The 22,724-nt window shown below is 38.0% G+C and overlaps 1 protein-coding gene across 1 annotated transcript in view; it reads right to left on the bottom strand.

Moving 5' to 3' along the window:
- The window catches only part of LOC104279416 (partitioning defective 3 homolog), a gene marked incomplete at its 5' end in the record, with an annotated part of 82,825 nt that overhangs the window by 27,738 nt on the left and 32,363 nt on the right, over window positions 1–22,724 (bottom strand). Inside the window, 4 exons of the mRNA XM_009876692.1 lie at window positions 2,608–2,835; window positions 9,038–9,082; window positions 10,181–10,329; window positions 15,301–15,490. Coding sequence (XP_009874994.1) covers window positions 2,608–2,835; window positions 9,038–9,082; window positions 10,181–10,329; window positions 15,301–15,490 — 612 coding nt within the window. The remainder of the gene's footprint in view (window positions 1–2,607; window positions 2,836–9,037; window positions 9,083–10,180; window positions 10,330–15,300; window positions 15,491–22,724) is intronic.

Genomic DNA, 22,724 nt, shown 5'->3' with positions numbered 1-22,724 from the left:
ACCATTAAAACTTCTATGCATCTTCTCAAATACATTTTAAGATGCTACCCCAGAACTGGTCACTCCAATCTGATTTGCATCCTACATTTAGCAATTTAATAGCATGTTGTTCCAAGGACAGCAAGTACATTCAGAAGAGAGTCAGCCCCCTTGCCACATATGCTACCTGTATTTTTATGGCTTTTGTATCCAGGATAATGACATGTTTAAGAATTTCTCTGTGCACCTTTCTGCAGTGCTTTTATTTGCTACTCCAATGAGGGTCAACGTCTGAAAGTAAGAAGCACTCTAAGCACTGAAACACTTGGAGGAAAAAGTGGAAAAAATCAAGTAAGGCAAATAGATTCAACCACAAGGGCATCAGTAAATTGACCACCAACATGTTTGCCTGGATTTTATAATGAGAGAAAGCCACATTTTAATTTCAACCAATTATAGAATAATTAAATACAATTTAAAAAAACTTAGGTAATGTCATTAAGGCAGCAGTGAGGCATTAGTTCCATTAGGACCAGATTGTTACATTAACTTCTACCTATTTGTATGTGCCCAGGCTTTGTCTGGCTGAAGACACCATTTGGTACATTCTCTGGAACCTAAGGCCACATATAATTCACACAAAGTGGAGCAGATTGCAGCGCTTTCAGTTTTAACACAGATACTGACATATTTTCCGAAAGATGGGCAACAAATGGCTGGGCCAGCTCTTGAGCTCCAACAGCCACCGTGAGAAGGAGAAGACCTCGAGGGCTGAATTCTGTCCAACCAACTTACTATATTTGCCTTGCTTTTATTAACCTGGCACTGCAAAATTCTGGATGACTTCTTAGATGTTTTATTATAACACATTGAAGCTATTAAAACACAAGTAACTCAACAGAATGCACAGTTCTACGCACAGACCTTGGCCACACTTTGCTCTGAGACCTTCTTTACCATACGACATTTGAGAATAGCCTTGCTCTTGCTCTCCCGTGACACTGAGATGTGTCTTGGTCCACGAGTGCTAGGTGAGTTCAGTCATACAGAGAGATGAGGGCAAAGACTCACCTCATGGCATTTTGATTTCAGCCAGAAGGCTTTGTCTTCTGCTACTCCCATGTGAAGTGTACAAAGGCCAACAAAAAACTTCTGTGCTACTCTCTATGTATTGTGTCACCAAGCTCAAAACCCTTCACAGCAATCCCATAAACCTATACTCACCTAGACAGTGTTTCATGATAACAGTTTTTAGATCAAATGAAGTTAAACCATCTGTAACTTCTGGGTAAGTCTTGGATATGTGATGCCTCAAAACAGGATATTACTATCAGTGGGCTCACACCAAACAAGGCCCTTTAGAAAAACATGGGTTTATGTCCCAAAAGACCATAGGCATGTAGCTTGGGAGAGTGAGCAAGATCACTACACATTTTCTCATACCTGTTCTTCTACTGGCCAGAAACAGACTGACAGCCAGCAGCACCAGGCTACCATTTAGCCTCACTGCTGCGTGAAATTGCTAGGTGCTGGAAAAGCGAAGCAGAATTAATTCCGTCCACAATTCCCTTTGAGAAAAGTGACTGGCAAAATGACCTCCCTTTTGAATCTCAGAACACTTTAAGGAAGAGGTAGATTTTGTAAAAAAAAAAAAAAAAAGGCAAGCAAAAAAGCTGAGTTTTTAAAAAATAAAATAGTGACTACAGAAGTAGCTTATATAACAATATTAGGGAATGATGCTTATGAAAGACTTTCTGAAATTAAAAAATTTTGAAAAGCAGAGTGAAAAACCTTTTTTCAAGCCTTTTTTGTTAGCATGCAGGCTAAATGTTTAACTTCAACCTCCTACCATCAGCTTCATTCATAAACTTCTAACTGGCTGCTGGTTGATTAAAAAAACCCTTATGCTGGTGTGTGACAAGTTGAAAGTAGTACAACATGAAGGTTAAAAATTCAATTATTTTAATACAACCCTTGATTGAGGTAATTTACCATTCATACTATTTTCATTCATTACGAGTTGTCATTTTACCAGTCCATTCTTACATAGTTCAATAATGATAAGGTTAGCTTTGAAGTGATTCTTTTATGTTAATGACATTCTTCACATGTTGGGTCATACTTTGGGTTAAAGAACTGAAAATGTAAATGAATGCCCATTAGGGTGGGTAATAGCTGATCATTAACTTTATATTTTATTAGATCTGCCAGCCTTACTCACTCTAATTAAAGGACAGTGATTTCTTCTTCCCCCCCTAGATGCTACAAATGTACTCTTTCAAAGTTAGATGCACGTATTTTTGTATAATAAATTCAGTGTTTTTTTGTCTTTCTGCATATTTTTTTCTAATTTACATTATTAAATTAATTATCTGTCTTACAAAAAATTTTCCTAGTAATTTAAGTAAACACACTCCTAATAGTCTTATTTTCTTATTTCAGAAAGGAAGGAAGCTGCAGGGTGTTGCAATCTGTTAATGCAGATGAAGGGAGAAAGCCTGAAAACAATATGGAAAGAAGTTAATTCTATTCTTTTAAAATCCTACAATTATCTTCTACTATTTTCAATCACTTTCTAAAAGAATTAACCTATGTGGTTCACATTATGAACAGCAATAGTTTACTTACAAGTTTCCATGCCTTCATCATCATCATCTGCTACGGGTTTATCGTATGACTTATCTATGGCAGCTCTGAAGCTTTCGTTGCAGCCTCGTCCTCGGATAATTCGCGGGCGCGGGCGGTGGAAGGGAATATCTCCATTCAGAGTCACCTCAGCAACGGCTGTCTGCAGACTTTCTAATGAGCTGGATTTCTTCAGACCTAATGAAGGCCCCACATCTCTGGTTGGGGAACCTTAGTCATTTAAAGGAGGGGGGGAAAAAAAGTAATTAGAATTAGTATTGAGAATCGCATGCTTGATTATGCATATCCATCCTGAAAGTCTTTAGGGACACACTTAACATTATTCACATCATCTCTCAATAATCTGTAGGGAATTCTCTGCAGATTTGTTGGTCTCAAAAGTGAATGAGTATGTCAAGTCACAGTCAACGAAACCGACAATGTGAGCAATGTCTGGCTTTTCAAATCAGTGAAGAGAGACAAACATTCATTACTATTATTTTAAGCAATTTGAATGATAAAGTAATCATGGGGCTTTAAAAACATAGCTCATAAAACTAACAGAGATACTTATCAACCAGCATCAAACAAACCTATTTATTTTTTTTGAGCAGAAAATTTCATCTGTACTAGCAACTGATGAACAGAGAGCAGATTATGGGCACGAATCCTATTGTGTTTAGAGTAACAGTTTTGCAAAGTAGCCTGACTCCTGCCTTCAAGGAACATGCTGTTTGCTTTTAATTGATTTTTAAAGACTTGCATCAAATTTAATGAAATACTTCTGAGAAATATCAGTTGACTTGCTGGGATTTCGTGAAGCTGTTTAAAAATATCTGTGGAAAGGATCCAATTAGTCAGGCAGTACCACTTATCCAGCTGGAAAAGGGACGCATTCCTGGCAGGCACCAGGTTGATGTTTGGGCAGCGCTACAGCTGGGGCTGAGGACAGCTCTTATCACTGTGACACGTCCGAGGGTGTGCCAAGAAAGCCCCAGACAGTACTCTGCAAACGTCTTTCCCCATCCAGACTTTACTTCTCAGGTTTTTGGACTAAATGTCTAGCCTCTGTTTTTAGATATGCACACTCACAGTGCCAATCAGCTGACAATTGCACAATAGATCTCAGTTAAAGCTGGGAGAAATCTTTCAGGGGAGAAGAAAATCACTGCATTTATTCAAAGCAATTTTCTTTTAAAGTGCAGTATAGTCTTGGCCAGATTTTCCATAGGATTTGGGCCTGAAGAGCCCCAAGTCACTGCTACATTTCCTGAAGTTCTGAGCTCAGAGCCCTCACCTAGAAGATGGAAACCTCACTTTCTCTCTAGCCAAAGTGAGAAGAGTGTTGTAGCATCACAGCAGTCCCAGGTGGTAGGTTGATACTCCATTGATATCAGTATCATCATCTAACAGAGGCACAGAAAAGATAAATTTCAAAGCTAGCCAGCACTGAGACAGAGCCAGGAATTGAACCCTCAGGAATACCAAACCAAGGAACAATACAAGCATGGTCTGGTGCAAGCAGTGCAATAAAGGAAAATTATCTTTTTTTTAAGTATCTACCTCAGAATAACATAAAATTCTGCCGCTGATCTCTATTCTGTTAGATATTAGGAGGGAGAAGACAGTATTGATCACTGTTCTTTAACAAAGGTATGTGAAATTACCTCAAATTGTGGAAAACCGCTACTACATCACTAAAACCAACTTCTTTCACTATTCAGTACTGGGTGGGGTGGAAGGGGGTGCTGGACCAACAGCAGGGATGCAGAACAGCAGCATGGCAAGTCTTCTCCACGTCATTTGTTAACTTGATGGAGCAAGGCAGCAAATGCTTTCATTTTCTATTCAGCTATTAAAAGTCTGAGCAATTAGGTTAAAACCAAAATCCCTCAGATCATATAAATTCAAACAGCATCTGTCAAAGTATCGCCCTTTAGCTGCCCTACTGACAAGATGAACTTGTAAACAAAACAAAAAAAAACACCACAAAATCCTCTTTCACAGGTCTACGCAACTCCTGCAGTTTTGCACCCCCAGCAATCAGGAGTCCTGCTGCTTGGAACCTCGTCCAAAAACATCCCAACAAATGAGAAATGTTATCTCCATGAACTCGCATCTCCTAGAAGAAGCCGCCCTCTCACTCACAGCCCCTACTTGTTGGAGGCTGGGCCACAGTGCAGCTGCTGCTGAGGCGAACAAGAGCAGCCAGCTGGGACAAGGGAGGTTTGGTGGCTTTCCAGCTGTGCAAACAAGCTGCAGTCCAGGTTCACCAAACTTCTGAACACAAGCTGAAGTCTCTCTTTACCAAGTAAAAGAACTCCAATTTAGACTGTGCCCGACAAAACTGTCCACTTTCTCGCATGTGCCAAAATCTGCTATTCCTCCACTAATGGCTGCAGTACACAAGAAATGAGATTTTATTTTGAGGTTTTTTTACATTTCAAGACCATATTTTCTTAAAACAGCCCATGGGACAGGAAAAACAATTGCAACTTTCTGAAAGAACAGAAGAGGAAGTAGGACAGTCGTATATAAACCAGATTTGATTTCATATACAAAAGCCCAGGGTATCCTCTTACATGGCAACTTACTGTAAACTTCCTTATTCCAGATTCTCCTTTGGAACCCCCTAAATGAAATGCTCATATATCTTTTCCTAATTACCAAGTGGCTCTTTTTGTAAACAGTAATTATAAAGAAGGCATTTATGTGCCCATTTATGTTCATGAAGGAGATTAAAAAAACTTCCATTTCCTGCCACCCAATACAGATCTTTGTGAGAACTGTATTTATGTAAGCTGTGCTTTCCCAAAGGAAAAGCTACATGGGATATGACCTAATGTTCCCTGAGTACTGGAAAACTACTAATATATTACAAAAATGATAGGAATATTTATTGAACTTGGGTGGCCATGATCACAAATGTGGACAGGTTGCACTATTTCAAAGAGGAAAATGCCCTTTTGCAAGCAATTAAAACATTGTGAATATAAAGTCACATATATTTTAATACCTTCACTATCTTCCATGGCCACTTCACAGTAAGTCTAATATTTTCAAAACAGATAGTTAAGCCTCCCCATAAATTGAGTGAGTTCACAATTTATTACTAGAATTCACCAGCCAGAAAGTGAGTTGTTTACATATAATCCGGTGAGAAACAGCAAACTTTCTTTAAAATGGATTCTATTTAAAATTTATGAGTCACATCAAAACCTTGTTTTCTAAATACAAAAATGTCAGCATTTTCTTTCAGCTTTTTACAGCGCTGGTGGTAATCATCAGAAATGTTATCTGCTCAGAACGAGTTCTACTTCTATTTTGACATCAGAATTTAAAGTAGAAAAAAAAGGAAGAGGAAAAGACATCTACCTAAAGCATCTTTATATGACTGAGGGATGAAAGGGATTCTTTTATCATTTTCAAAATTTGAAGTTTAGAGAAATTTTCCTTTCCACCAATTTTCTTAACAAATATCCTTTGAGGTAGATCCATCCCTCTGCACGGCAGGAGCCCTCCCGCCGCGACTGCCACCACGCATGCGGCACCCCCGCCCGCTCCGCTCGGCCCAGCTCCACACGCCCCTCTCTAGCTCTCATGGGCTTCGCAACGTGTTTGTGTCACCCATGCCCGCCACGTGGGCATCACCCCTGTGTCCCCAGCCCTTGGGGACAAGGGCCAGGCCTTGCCCTCCAGGCCACGCAACCACCCTCTGGCTCAGGCGGGCATCTGCTCTTGGGCACAAAACCTCTGGGCACACACAGATCCTGTGAGATATTTTACGCCCGTAGCTCCGGTGAAGCCTCCAGGCGGGCTCCCTGTCCCAAGCCCTTGGTTCTTCCCTTGTGCTGGCGCTGTTTGACAACTCAACATCCTTCCACTTCTCTCACCTTAACGTTAAGTATTTATACCCGGCGACAAACCCGCCTGGGCGACTTGCAAACGCAAAGAGCGTGGTGTCAAAGGGCAGACGATGTTTCCTTCAGTATTTCCTTCACTGGCAAATTTTAAAGGCTATAAAGTAAAGTTTTCACCAGCGCTTTCTTTTAAATGATTTAAAATGACAAATCTGTTTCTTTCTGAGAAACATTTTTATTAACTCCCAGGTTAAATGGTACCAGCAACTGATGCCAGAAACTTCCCTCAATTTGATTAAAACAGATTTCCAAGGCACAGTCTACTTTCTAAACGTTTTCTTGAAAGACATTAGCAGGGAGCCTACTTATTTACTAACATCTGCTCCGTTAGATTTGATAAATTCTTCTATTTCTAGTTCAATTCATAGACTAAAAGAGTAACATTTTGTCTGGGGAGAGCAGAGGAGGAACAGAGCAAGAAATTGCATCAAAAATAGTTTAGTTTTGGTTACATTTAATAAAACAGTTTATTTTAAAAGCACTGCGTAAAAATAAATAAATGATTTAAATATATGGGTTTTGACTTTTTTCCTTTCTTTTTCATTTTCACAAATGAAAAATAACCACCTAGAACTATAGTATGCCTGGGACTCAATAAATGAGCCACGCTCAATTGCTACTGAATATACTTCTAACCTCTAGGATGAACTGTAAACAGTGCAAGGATTAGGCACTTCAAGTGAAATATAGAAAAAAAATAATTAAAAATCTATTATAGCAAGTAGGGCTGTTGCGTTCCCCGCTTACATTTTCAGCCAATACTATTAAGTCATATTACGACTGTAACCGAGTTTGTTTTTATTTTTTTTCTACAGTAAATACGTGGTGAAGTTTTCTGGCTTCTAGAGTTCATTAAAACATAGTTCACCACACATTTAAAGCATTTTTTTTCTTTGAACCAGATGATTTTTAAGCCAAACTACAGTAAGTGGTTTGTTTAACAACCACATCCATCTTCAGTAATGGGAGAAATCCACTGTTTATACACAAAACCTGGTTAAAAGCATATAAGATAAATAAAATAGAAGTACAGTAAAAGGTGGTTTTCCTTTTTTCCAGTCACTGAGCTTGCTGCACACAAAATATCTAACTGCTTAGTCCAGGTGGTTACGGTCATGCTCTTTCACCCAAGTTGTCTGACTTGTCTCTTTTTTTGGAATTTAATCCAGGTGTTACACACAGAGAAAGCTACACTCCATTAATACCCCCGTCTATCGATGCCACCAAACCCACCATGCACTTTTAAAACCTAAGCATCATATTTTACTAAAACACAGAGGTTTTACACTATTCTGACCACATCCCATTCAAATAGGTAGGCTAATAAGAAAAATAAAAAATAATTTACAATATTTTTGAGTTTGATCTGTAACTTTTTATGTGAATAATGCTCAAGGTTGAAGGCAGTTCCTAAGCTCTGATTATCACCACAACTATTCACACTCTTCACGCATTCATACTCTCATGGCTTTAATCTTCAAAACATTAATACATTTTAATTTTGTCTACTCATTCTCAATTTATAAAGCTGTAAGTCTGTGGCCATATTCTGCAATATTTTAAGAGGTAGAAGTTTCAGCTGTTTAAATAAAAATTATGATTTTATCACTTGATTACCTACAGCTTTTCAGTATTTCTACTCACATTGTGGCTACACAGAGATGCAGTTGTGAATTATTAATTATAAATTCTGTATGGAATGCCCTACTCCCCAAATCACGCTAAAATAAATAACATTTTTGGGTTAAAAAGGTGAATTGTTCCTAATTAGAGCTAAGTAATGTTATGGTGTCCTCTGGATCTAGTCTAATTAAAATAGCATTCCAAAGGTCAAAAGCTAACTTATATTAATAAATCATAAAGGTTCCTAATTGTAGTTGGTGCATTATTTTAATTACTATTACAAAATATGCTTTGAAAGCTATTTCTCATTATTATTGTGTGAAACATTACAATCAATGGTAAAGATACTATTTGCATATTCTTTTGTTCTGTACGATGCTCAGATTTTAGCTCCGAAGGCAAATCAACTGCATAAATAATCTTCAGCTCAACTCACAACATGCATCTGATGACCACTTAAGGTAAAAGTAGCAGTTTTCTAATTAAAATAATTATTTCCAAGCACCTTGTTAGCACTGTCATAGCCAAGCATTTTGACTCTTAGACATCATCCTGTACATTAGAGTCGAAGCTAGGAGATTTTCAAAGATTTTTTTTTTTTGAAAGGACACAAAAATCCAAACGAATGTGAATATTTATGAGTTCAAAGTGTAGAAACAGGTGTCTACCTACAGTCACATATATGACCTTGTGGAATATACTACCCTAGATAGGCATCTCTATAGAGAATTTTCTTTTTCCATATGACTTGATTATTCACAACAATAGAAAGCAGCCATGCAAGTACTGGAATATTCATGTTTTCATGCAATTTGACTGGCAGTTCTGTAATTGTGGTAAGCTGCTTTGACCAAGGTTTCTATAGCAACAGCCTTACTGTCAATTCTTACCTGTTTTCTGGTCATCCATTGTACTGAGCTTAGTCTCGTCAGCTACTGTTAAAAGGTAAATGTATAACGGTTAGCCCAGTTAGTGCCCATGCCCCACATGCATTCAACATTCCTTCTAGTTTGCATTTGTGGTTTTCTTTCAAGTTAGGGGACCTTAGCAATGTCACACTTCATGCAAATAAACTGCAACAGTAAGCAAACATTCTGGGTAGAAATGGCAGCAAACTAGTAACCTTCATGCAACGTCAGTCATGTTCACATCGCAGGCAGGTACAATATGTTATTTACAGGTTAGCACATCGCAACTAGTCAAGACAAGTCAATACCACCAACCTTGATGTCCCCTCAAGTAGTTGGTGAATTAGGGATTGCAGTGAAGATATTCACAATTATTGTAAAGGAGCGAATCGTATTACGTTCTATTATTCTGAATAGGGAATTTTGTGTGTTTAAACAATCGAAACCCACTGTTTAAGGTTACTAGAGCCTGCACTTCAGAATCTAAATGCAATGCAGAAAAATAGGTGGGGTTGTTATCGATTACTTATTCTCAGTTGTTTTATCAGTTTAAATGATTACAGTCAATTGCCTGTCTTAGCCGCTGCTACTTTATAGGGCTCTTAGGATAAATATTAAAACTTGGGTCTCAAACAGGTGTCAGACTAGCCCCATTTTCTAATTCTGAATGAACTCTTCAAAAAATACTCACAACTTTAATATCTTAACCAAAATCCATCTACAAGACAAGAGACTCTCAAGGAACTTTAAGGGTAATTGCATTAGAATCTTGAACTGTGAAAAATCCTGTCCACCCAGAACCACAGCATGGCACAGTTTTATGCACTTACTCTGTATGGATTGGTAAATGCATTTTTCACCTTCATTTTGATAAATACTGTCCATGTTTATGTACAACCATATATCCAGAGGGCTATGATATTTAAATGTACGGACATTTACAAGTGGTAGAAACAATACACAGGCCACTTGGCCGTTCATGTTAAGAACATTTTACTTCCCACCGGTAGACATTACGTGCAGTAGTACCGCACATAAACAATGTGTTTGGAATTACAAAATCTATATACTTACAACATGAAAATCAGGTTCAAATAAAAAAATTGAAAAAATATCACTCACTACCTAGATCCATGCTTTTGGATTTTCGTGTTTTAACAAACTCCAACTGACTGGCATCTGAAAATTGCTTTGTACGCTTTTCTGACATGCTCTGGCGTCCAAAACCCTCTCGCTGGAAGGCAAGCACTGGATCAACATCTGGACTAAGAGTGCTGTAGGAAGGGAAAAAAATCATGCGAACATTTACCAAGAGCACGCAACCTTTCACTCTGCAGAGAAAAGCATTTATTTAGCACGTGACTTCTACCAACGATAAAGTGCACATTTTTAAATAAACCGCTGCAAGTAGTCAGTTACACACACGATGGATTTGTTCCACTGCATTGAGCAATTCTAGTTAAAAACTATGAAGAATTTTGCTAATGAGCTTTCATGAAAGATGTACGTATCTGGTGTGTTATACATATACTGTCAGAATGTATGGCCCCAACACAGGAATAATTTGAAGGAGAGTAAAACAGTTCCTTTTTCTTCATGAGAAACAAATATATTCTGTTGATAGCAAATTATCAGATTTTTCTTCATCACAAAGTGTTTTTAGTAAAGCATAAATAGAATCTGTCCTTCCTGAAGCCCACAGAGCTTTATACTTCATTTAAAACTTTGCATTAAATTTCTCTCCGTATGGGAAATTGCTTGCAAATTTTTCACAGCACCTCCTGGTTTTAACCTGGCTATGACAGACAAACATATTTTTACTCATTACTTCCCTACAGAGCGAGTGTTCGCCACAATGGTTTCACTACTAAATCAGAAATGGAATTAACTGGACTGACTTTCAGTCCCTTCTGCAAGCTTCTTGCATGACCCCGGCTGAGTGAGTCAGGCCTTCGGTGATCGGCGTTTCACCATGCTTTGCCGGCAGCATGCTGAAGATAGATTTATTAAAGCTGGTCAAATGTTAGCAGAATCATGAATGCCAGAATGCAGGCAAAATTGAGTGTGCAAGCTAAACCCTAGGCTTGCAATGTGTCACCATGGCCACAATGGATGTTAAAAAACAAAACAAAATTTAAAACAATTCAAGATTGCTGATGGCTAATAAAGAGTCTGAAAAGAAATTCACACGGATCTTCTGACTCCTGAAAGAGGAGAGCATTAAAAAGAACCTGAAGGCAGGCCCTAAGAACTTAGAATACTTCAGCCAGAAAAAAAATAAATCAAAGGCACAAAATACTGAAAAACATGAGTACTTTGCACCATTGTTATCTATCTTATAGAAAAAAGATCCTTCGAAATCTCCCTTACAACTGTTGTTGTACTTGAAGACAAAAAAGCTAAATAATTTGTCACGGATATCTCTAAATAGACTAAATGCCATTCAGAATATTGTACACATACATGTTACTGTTTAGTAATACATTTCAAAAGAATTATTTTTTACTTTAAGGGCTAAGTATCATACACATCTCACACATTGTGAGAAACAGGCAAACAGTGAAATTCTGCAGAAATCAACTTACACTTCTGTAACATGCATATGGTTTTGTATGCCACATACTATAATTTGTAGCGGCATCTTAGATCAAAAAACACCTGGGCATTAGGTACAACAGTGAAGAGAGGTAAGGAAAAGTGTGCAAAGACATCAAGCACTCTAAGGAGGAAAATCACTATCCACGTTACCAGGCAGCCTAGACAAAATTCAGTCTGGTAGTGGCAGATTTACAAATAGTAAGATATGTGCACGTGAGAGGCATATAACACTTAAGGGAGAGCAGGATCAGAGCTTATATGAATAAAGTCAATGTCAAGTGCCTTTTGACTTTAATGTCTCTAGCTCAGGCTCATAATGTTTTACATTTAATTACTGCAACTATTTCAGAGATGTCTGCACAGTTTAGCAATGTTGTGAAGCATATGCTTAAAAGCTCTGATGAATCAGAGCCCAAACTCAAAAATAACTATTTAGTAATCATACTCACTCCCACAAAACATGGAAAAAATTATCTCCACATGATAGAAAGATAAAACAGACAAATCCAACATACACTTCTAGCATTCACAGCAGTGCAGCACATAGCTGAATAAGAACCCCCTAAGTCTGAAAATGTCCTCTGAGTGACTCAGCTGAACTTACAAGGTTTCAACACCTTTCATAACCAGACCATAAATGATTTTTCCAAGACCACACAGGAGTTTCTTACTCACTGCTAGTCAGCCCTGTCTCTGAAGGCCTGAAAAATGTGTTTTTACTAAGTGAGAATTTTCTCTAGCAACATGTGTTAACACAGCTCACGTTAGCTAAAGATGACCAGCTTCATCTTGCTGAACAAAATGTATCCTCTGACACTTTCTTCAAAAAGGGTGAATTTCTAAAACTATTTGTTTCGGCTGAATGCTCCTTTTTTTCATATCATTTTGCTTTGATCCATATATGTCAAGCTTCTAAGAAAGCTGAATATAATTTTCATGTAAATACAGCACGCACTTATATATTCAACTTGAAGTCCCAAGAACATACTAAAACTCCAAAGTTACATAAAACTCAGAAAGAGCACACCACAGGTCCCAGAGAGAGCAGTGGTGTCTGCACACTGCATCAGCAGTGGGGAATTCTGAAGACTGGATCCCAGCATTTGCACAGACACTGCCTTTAGGTGCTTTCCCTCTGCACCCCTGATGTGCCCTTATCTCATACCTTGCACACACATGTATTAGTGGGATTATTACTCCGTGTTTGCATAGTGTCCTGCATACTGAAGATACTACTTAGCACCAAACACATTACTTGCTCTGTGACATCGTGACATCTCATACAGCTTTTATGGCATAAATATCTGAGCCATATGCAGCATCATTAGTTTTTATGTCCTGGTTTACTCCCATTATTAGTGACCCATCAGCGTGTTTTAGTAATTAAGGAAGGAGCAGATCACAGGACTTCGAATGCATGCGCATTGCCTGAAAGTAGTCAAAAGCGCCTGTGAACTTCCACAACTGGAAAAGCCAATGAGCACTGAGGAGGAACTAATGCCCCTAAAAATGTCTCATTTTAATATTTTTCAACTACGTTAATAAAAGACAGAAGGTGACTATAGTGCAAGTCATTAAGCAATGCCAAATGCAATTTACTATTTTCTAGCATACTTAACAAATAAGATTTCTGGAATGACAGCTGATCCTTAAAAGAATGTAACCGTCTTCTGACCCTCAATGTTATTAAAATTCCACTTATTAATCCTGTCTTATTGCCCCTTTGTTTTCATAACATTTTCATCAAGGATTAGGGAGATATTGTGAGACTGGAAAAGCTTACATTTTCTTCTGTGATTCAGAACAGCTGCCATTCTTGTTTGGATAACCCTTCATCCATATTCTTAGTTTTACCCTCTGTGCCTTCCAGCAAAATCATACAATACACTTTCGTTTTACAAGTCTTCCTTCATCCATTAGCAGCAGGAAATTAATGCAACAATCTAATTCTACTGCTATTTACTTTTTTTACAAATAGAATGCATTAGATAGTAAGGCGCTGCACTGATCTACTCTTTTAAGTGCAATTGTATCTGAAGACCTTTGCAATTTCTCATACACCCATTTAAGGGTTTTGAGCTTGATCAGTCCCACAATATCTAATCTCTATTTTCTTTACTGTTACCTTCATTTCCAAAGAAGTATATGAGTAGCAAAATACAATGCAGAAATAAATGTAAAAGCATCTGCAGGTTTCAAATGAGCTCCTACTTTATGCTGTAGGTTTTTGCTCATACTTGGCTAAGAAAATTCCCTCAGCAATAAGATAATATATGCAGCCTTGAGTACTGCTCTATTTAAACATCTCAGATTATGAGCTCTAAAAGCTTTTACAAAAGACAGATGGACTGTTCAAGGGCCCAAATTACAGGTATGACTTGTCCAAGGGAAAAGCTGCAACATTAAAAAAAATGCAAATGAGCAAGAAAAAAAAATTGCCTTTTATACAACCATTAAAACGGTGCTTAAAATACAGAACTCAATTCCTGGACATAAGATGAAATAAACTAATATAAATCAAAGAAGAAGCTGACAGGTGCATATCAGCTGGCAAGTGCTATTGCTGTTTCATTAAGATATTGCTGACACATTCATAACAGGCTCAAGAGACAAGAAAAATAAGAAAATTCATATACTTCACACCGTTTGTGGTAATTATCTAGCTTCAAGAAGTGGCAGTGTACAGGGGTGGGTTTTTATTTTGTTATTACTGTAGATAATTACTGGACTTGCAAATTAAATTTTAGATCTGTATTAACAGTACTAACCAAGCAATGCACAGTTTTTCTTTCTCGTTAAGACTCTTCGAGTGAAACGTATAAAAGTAATTAGTCAATCCAAGATTCACAGAAATTATTTTAACTATAGCTCAAACATATAAAGTTACTTTCCACAGTTTTAAATGTGGAACTATTACTTTCCATACTTTTAAACGTTGAGCTATTACAGTACACTGCCTTTGCATAATAGGTACAAATCATATAATGATATGAAAGGCATCTCTTCATGGATAACGAAGAAACCTGAACTAGCTCTTTTTGCATAAACATTAACACTAAGGCAAAATAAGAAGCTGCCTTGACATCTAAGGAGATTTTAAAATTACTGTACAGTATTAGGAAAATCAAGAAAGTATACACAAGTACTGAAAGGCTCCTGCATATATACTAGCACATTAAAATCTTTGGCTTATAGACTTAGAAATATTTACAGTGGGGTTTATAAATTAAAATTTCCAATTGGAGTTATTCTTTTATCTTTCATAAACTCAAGTGTTTAAATTTTGCAAAGTGGGGTTTTTTTTACAAAAGATAGTCCAGTTGGCAACTAAATTAATATTAAATCATCAAATTAACACAGCTGTATAATGATTTGGTCTAAATAGCAATTAGTAACATTTCCACAAATGTGCTTTGACAGAGCACAAAACTGCAAGCAGAAGTAGAAAGTCTAACAAATTATGTGTACAGACTTCCTTCCTGAAACAGGGACAATTACCAGTTGGAAAATAGTGAAATCGAAATGTGATGACTAAAAAAAAAAAAAGAAAAAAAGATCAATATTAGCAGTAGCCAAAAATTAAACTAAAGGAAAGAACATAACCGCAGTTATCTTTTTTTTTTCCTTCCTCTAAACCATGCTCTTACCAGTCTGTTGACTCATTAATTGCAGCTTTAGCCCATCCACCAGCATCAACAGTGCCAAACCCAACGTCATCGTGGGAACTGGATGACGACTGGTCAGAGAGATGAGGAGGGAGGACTGACAGCCTGTCATCTTCAATAATGACAGTGTCATCTTGGGGCATGTTCACGGTTGGAGACAGCTGATATTTACCTGAACAACAAAAGGGAGAAAAACACCCCAAACTAAGTAACGGCAAAGAATGCCTTGAATAACATAGAATCACAGCTGATAAAATGTCACGTCAAAATGCAATGCTACTGCTAGGAGTGACACAACGGAGATAACAGAATTAACTATGTCTCACTTCACACGCATCCTCCTATGCAAAGGGTCTGAAAAGTAATATACACCAGTTGTAGCCACAGCTGGCTGCAGGAAGATCACAAAATGAGAAGGACTGAGGTTGAAGGGACCCCTCATCTGGTCCAACCCCAGCCCGCCGCTCAAGCACGGCCACCTACAGCGACTTGCCCAGGACCCTGATCAAGTGGCACTGGAATATTTCTACTCCACTACATCCCTGGGCATCGAGTGCCAGCGCCTGGTCACCCTCACAGTGAAAAACTGTTTCCTGATGTTCAGGGGGAAACTCCCGTGTTTCTGTGTGTGGCCACGTTCTCAGCTCCTGTCACTGGGCACTGCTGAAAAACAGCTGTCCCAGAAGACAGTATCTTCTCTTGATCAAACTCTTTGCTAGTTCAGGGAGGACTAACAGACCTCACCACTTCTCCTGATTGATCTTGCCCTCATGAAATTTGATATTTGCTTGACTGTTACCGGGAACCTGGAAACCTTTAATAATGCCTCCATAAGGGTAAGAATGGTGGAAGGTGATGAGAAGTCAAGGCTAAAGTGAAATGATTCCAAATGTTCATTCTCTCCTCTAAAAAAGAAAAATATTGAGGCACACATGCAAAATTTGGAATAAAAATTTACCTAATTCTATCACCAGCAAATTCAAGTAAGTTTTAACACTGTTATTAAAATGCTTAAAATAGAGCCATCACATACATCAAAGAGATATAATAAAGATTCAATATTATTCTTTTTTCAGAAGCAGAATCCATTGGGTTAATTTGTGAGTAAAAATTTGAGTAATTTGTGAGTTAAAAGATGAGATATTGAGGATTCTTACAAACTAGTAAAACACTGTTTCCAAGTAAAAAACAGTTTTAACATACAGATAAATATTATAAACCCACCACCACTGCTGCTTTTATAGGGATAAATATGTACACATAATTAATTTTCTAGTAATCATTACAATGCATTAGATTGCATAACAATTCTCAAACTGCTGTATAAAAAGCAGAAGCAAGTTTTAAACCTATAGAAAACTTTATGCCACTAAAACAGACTAAAGAGCTATAAAGAATATTGGAAGGAATATTTTCATTGCAATACTTTGTAACATAATTATGGTTTAAACTGAATTAATTTGTTTTTCAGGATACATGCATGCAATGCAGAGTTGGGATGACAGTGGAAATATAGAATTATCACCATTTAAAATTTTAACTTGGGATAAACAGAGGTTATTTTAGTACGTAGAAACACTAAGATAAAACTTGCTCTAAAGAACATAAAGATTTGGAAAACTGGATGAAAATTATTTAGTTATTTGAACCAATGGCTAACTATTAAGTGTGATTCTTTCATATTAGCTACATATATTTTTTAATAGAATATCTTTAATAATATTTTTTCCTCCTGAATACTGATGCTCACCTTAAAAAGAACTGTCATTTAAAATGTTTGGTCCTAATTCTCACTACCTGCAACATTATTTCTAATGAATGATCATGACATTACATGAATTTTCTTCCTGGAAATAAATTACCTTTCTAAAACAATTAGTAAAATTGTCACATCTTGGGAGGAGAAAAGTACTAGCTTAATCAACCACTGATCTGCCAAAAAACCTGTAAATTATTCTGAGACCATAAAATAAACTGCTTCTATGGAGACATCAACTATTTCCACACTTCATTTTTCCTACAGATATGGGAAAAAATGTCTAGAATTAGGAGTGAATTTTTTTCCTCTTTTCTTGAAGGGGTTCAGTTATCATCACTACCTTTGCATGCAGTTATAAAAAAAAAATTAAAGAAAGCCTTATGTGTAGAGAGCTAACTAAAATCATTGCTGCCCTAGATAATACATTTATATAGCTTTCCAAAGGGAGGAAAACTGGCTTCAAAAGAGAAAACTGAAGAAGGCTGAACAAGTGGCTGGAAGAAAAAGGTACTGCATGGTGAACATCTCATCACTGTCAAACTGAAACGAATGTGTTCAGTTTGCATAACAGCTGATTCTTTGCCCAGCAATAGCTTCTTTGTTGGACAGGTTAATGTTTAGCCTGGTAACGCACTTCTTTCCAAACATAATGCCTACAAGACTGTTAACTCCGTGGTTAATAACATCTCCACAGAATTGATTGTGAAAAGGTATAACCTTATGGCATTCGGCAGATTGAACTTCCTATTTGAGAGGCTACAGTAATTTAAGTAACATTTTTAACTTCTCACTACTCTTCTTTATATCTGACAAGGGTGAGGACTGACATTTTAATAGTTGCTTTGGAATTAAGGAGAAAATCCATCTGACGTGCCTATGCTTTTCACTGCAGATGAAGCTAAAAACAGGTGAAAGGCTTCACCTCCAGCAGATGGTGGGACAGACCTCAGCAACACTCAATACGTCCTTTGCAGAGTGCTCGGCTCCAGTGGACAGAAAATACCCTTGGTGAAACAAAACTCTGCGAGTCTTGTGAGAAACATTACAAGGAAAAATGAAAGAAACTTCAAACCTAGTAATCATCAATATATTTGACTGATCTACAAACCTGAGGTGGTGCTCGAGCTGTCCACAAACCTCTGGAAGACAGTTATTTTCCTCTGAGATAGAAAAGTGCTATAAAATTTAAACTCTGAATACACTTCAAGTCTAGATTTGCATATATTAATTCAACTTCAGTGAGGTAATCTGTAATATTATAAAGTATTTTGGATGGTGTAACAAGGAAGGGAGAACATTCTCCCTTTCATGTGTGTCTCAGCTCAGGACAATGAGGCTCGAATTTGTCGAACCTGTTACCAATCTAAACAAGCGTAGCCTGAGGACCATAGCAAACTATGGGGTAAGAAGAATTCCTGCCTGTCTGTGCAGAAAAAGGATCCTCAGAGCTTCAGTACTAAATGGCTGGTCTCCAGGTCTACCAGGATCTTCATCTCAAAAGGAAAATTAAACTAAACAGCAACACTTCACTCCTATAAAAGTATGGACCTATAGCAGACCAGAAAATAGCTTAGACCCTAATTAAACCACCAACATAAAGCACTCCAAAAAAAAACCCTGAGAGCATACACAATTCATAAAATCAACTCATGCAGAACTCAGCTAGTCCAGGACCTTTTAAATCTTGAAAATCCCTGAAGTTTGATTAATCTGTTTGCTGCAGTAGCTTGGCTCCCATACTACACTGCATTGTCACGGTACTGTATCTGGCTTGGTTGTTGTGCTTATGCTATCATCTTCGCTTTAAAGGAAGGTCTAAGACATCTGCTGAATGTTCAAAACCAAGTATTACTTTATGAGTGACTCTTATGAGCACTCTGATATCATGGGATTCAGATCAATGGTTTACTTCAAGCCTTTTCCACAAGTAGACAGGGCCTCTCTTGCTCTGACATGCCTCATCAAGAAATCAGCAACAGCTACTCCCTGATGAAGTATTAGCCAAAGTAATTAAGAGAGTAATAAATAATGGAAATAATAATAATGAAAGAAAATAGTGATGATGATGATATTAATAACAGTGATGAGGCCTCCTACAAGAGAGAGAGAGAGCATTGTGAAATGACAAATTAGAACTTGTGAAATGACAAATTAGAACTTGTCAAGATAATTTTTTTTTTCACTAACAGGGTGTTTGTCCCCAGCAAAATACCAAATTATGGCAAAATTTCCCATAGATACTCATACCATCTAATTTTCCAAGCTAAATAGAGGTGGGTATAAATGTCTGGGGAACATCTAAGAACAAAATGTCCCCACTATATTCAGGCTTTGGATTTCAAGAGAGTGCTCAGATCTGTCAAAACGAGTGTAGCAGACCTCCACATTCTGATGAGATTCCTGTCTGGGGAGCTGCATTCTGCTTGTAAAAGGTTATTTTCATTTCACTGACACACTCTACATCTCCAGCTAAGTTGTTTTTCAGTAGTGCTTCCTCATGATTCTCTTCTTAAGATAGCAATTATTTATGTAGAGAACAAGTACTTCCTGTTGTGTAGGACCTATCAAATTTTACGAAGTTCAGGATGAAAAGCAGATTCAGCACAAGCTATTGTTACTCTGTGTACCCCCTGATAAATAACCTCTGTTTAGTCACTGTTAGCAACAAAACCCACTGTGTTCATAAAAAAATATCAGCAACTAGAAGAAAGAGATGAAAGAGGACTTTGTACTAAGGTTTGTTGAATAAGAATAATTTATATAGACAGCAGCTACGTATTTGTGTATTGCAAAACCCAGGAGCATAACGGATAATATACAAGAACGGTGTATCGAAGAAGAGACTTGAATTTTTAAACATAGACCTAAGCAAAACAGTGTTAACACCGCTGTTATTTTGAATGTAGTAACATGGAACCTGAAAATATTAAAAATGAAAAAAATAAGGGTTTATTATAGCCATCTCATTCTCAGAAGACTCAATCTGTATAAATAAAAAATTGCCTCATCAAAAATATCTGTCCCTGAATACAGAAAGTGATATCTCCTCTCCATCAGATTCCCGTTCAGTCCCCATGTGATCCAGTCAAGAGGTGGCGTCCCTGACGACAGCGAGGCTGGATTAAAATGATCTCTAAGGTCCCTTCCAGCCAAGGCCATTCTATGATCAGAAATTTTCAGTGAAAAATTATCATGTGAAAAAGCATAAGAAACTCTATAATAGCAATAATCATCTAGAAAAGCAGATCAACCTAAGAATTGTCGGAAACATTAAAAGATTCATGTAGTCTTCCAGTAAACAAACATTATTTTACATAATTTAAATCACATTCTAAAATGAGTATTTTTATTCCCACTCTTACAGCAAGGCTCTGACAACCAGTTCTTGCTGTCAGTTATGGACTGAAAGGGTAAAGAAATTGTCTTAAATACCTTCCCTGAAAATTACATTAGATATATTTAAAAGAAACAAAGCTCTCCTTAAAAGTTTTGTTCCAACTTTAAGCAATGGCTGAAAAGAGTAGGCATTTTCCAGACCTTGAGACCATCACTTTTGAATAATCTAGCTTCTAGGAAGAAAACTTGAAATCCGTCAAGTTTATCCAAGAGCAAAAGAAGCAGAAGGACCTACTACTTCACACACGGAATCAAACTGTGACCTCTTCAGCACAAGGTACTGAGTACTAAAAGTTTATAAAATTAAATCCATTGAGGGGTAGATAAAAACACGTCAGGAGGTTCAGAGAGCCCGTAAGTCAGGGCTCCCTTCACTGAAAGGAATCAGCACTGCATAAAGCATTCCTTTTGGCTTGTTTTCATGGTCAGGACCGGCATGGGAAAGTAGGGACCTCCAGTCTTCCTCAGCCAAATTGTTCTTAGAACTAATCCTCACTTCTAGGCCAACTGCCAAGAGATGAGGAAAACTCTGGAAGAGTCATGTAACATCACATATTTTCTCAAGAAAATGAAGCTCTGAGTTTATTCTCTTTATTGATGCTAGTAGGACAGCTTTTCCAATATGTAATAACTGACTGATGTTAGCTACTCTGAAACAAGCAGCTGTACCCCTCTCTCCCAACAGGTAACAACATCTCTCTGTTGTATGGCACTGCAAGAAAACATGCATGCAATAATATCAGTTTTCACTTGGTGGTACTGATTACCTCAGAAAAAATAGCACATTAGAAAACTGACTGCTACCTATGCTCATGGCCTAGATGAGCATACAATCTGCTGGATAAAGCACTGGTTGGACGGACAAGCCCAAAGAGTGGTGGTCAATGGAGTTAAATCCAGCTGATGGCCGGCCACAAGTTGTGTTCTGCAGGGCTCAGTGTTGGGACCAGTTCTGTTTAACAACTTTACTGATGACCTTGATAAGGACACGGAGTGTAGTATCAGTAAGTTCGCAGCTGACACCAAGTTGGGTGGGAGAGTTGATGTGCACGAGGGTAGAGAGGCTCTACAGACTTGGGTAGATTGGATCAATGGGCCAAGGTTAATGGGATGAGCTTTAACAAGGCCAAGTGCCAGGCCCTGAACTTGGCCTACAACAACCCCAAGCAACGCTACAGGCTTGGGGAAGTGTGGCTGGAAAGTTGCCTCGCAGAAAGGGACCTGGGAGTTCTAATAGACAAGCTGCTGAATATGAGCCAGCCCTGTGCCCAGGTGGCCAAGAAAGCCAGTGGTATCATGGCTTGTATTAGAAACAGTGTGACCAGCAGGAGTAGGGAGGTGATTGTCCCCCTGTACTCAGCACTGGTGAGGCCTCACCTTGAGTATTGTGTTCAGCTTTGGGCACCTCAAAACTAGAGGGATGTCGAGGTGCTGGAGCGAGTGCAGAGGAGGGCAAAGAAGATGGTGAAGGGCCTGGAAAATAAATCTTATGAACAGCGACTGAAGGAGCTGGGGCTGTTTAGTTTGAGGAAGAGGCGGCGGAGGGGAGGCCTAATCACTCTCTACAACTACCTGAAAGGACATCGTGGAGAGGTTGGTGCTGGTCTCTTCTCACAGGTAATTATGATATAACAAGAGGGAATGGCCACAAACTGTAACAGAGTAGATTTAGGCTGGATGTTAGGAAAAAGATTTTCACAGAAAGAGTAGTCAGGCACTGGAACAGGCTGCCCAGGGAGGTGGTGGAGTCACCAACTCTAGAGGTGTTTAAAGCTCATTTAGATGTAGTGTTGGGTGATATGATTTCAGAGTGGAATCTGTAGAGTAAGGTTATAGGTTGGACTTGATGATCCCAAGGGTCTTTTCCAACCTGAATGTTTCTATGATTTTATGATTCTAAGAGCTGGGTTTAAGGGTGACAGCTCTGTTAAGCTGCTGTGATTGCAGAAGGGAATGATCCAGTCCTAGAAAGAAAAGTTTTCAGTTATGCTGCATTAGATCATATTTACTATGAGTTTCAGGCACCACTTGATTTTCAGTGAAAGCATCAATGGATTTAAGTCATAGCCAACCAATTTTCTATATAGTTCCTGGTTTCTGAAAACAATACAGAAAAATGATGATTCAGAGGGAATCAGAACATCAACTTTGGGTCAAAAACACAAAATGCAGGATGGATTTTTTTTTTCCTTGTGTCTACACTGCAGAGGTATCCATAAGCATTAGTTTTTAAAAGCTTTGGAAAGTTTTG

The sequence above is a fragment of the Apaloderma vittatum genome, unplaced genomic scaffold (assembly GCF_000703405.1).
Source record: "Apaloderma vittatum isolate BGI_N311 unplaced genomic scaffold, ASM70340v1 scaffold8049, whole genome shotgun sequence".
NCBI classification, from domain to species: Eukaryota; Metazoa; Chordata; class Aves; order Trogoniformes; family Trogonidae; genus Apaloderma; species Apaloderma vittatum.
The sequence above is the reverse complement of the archived record's forward strand: the minus strand, read 5'-3'. Positions and strand labels throughout refer to the sequence as shown.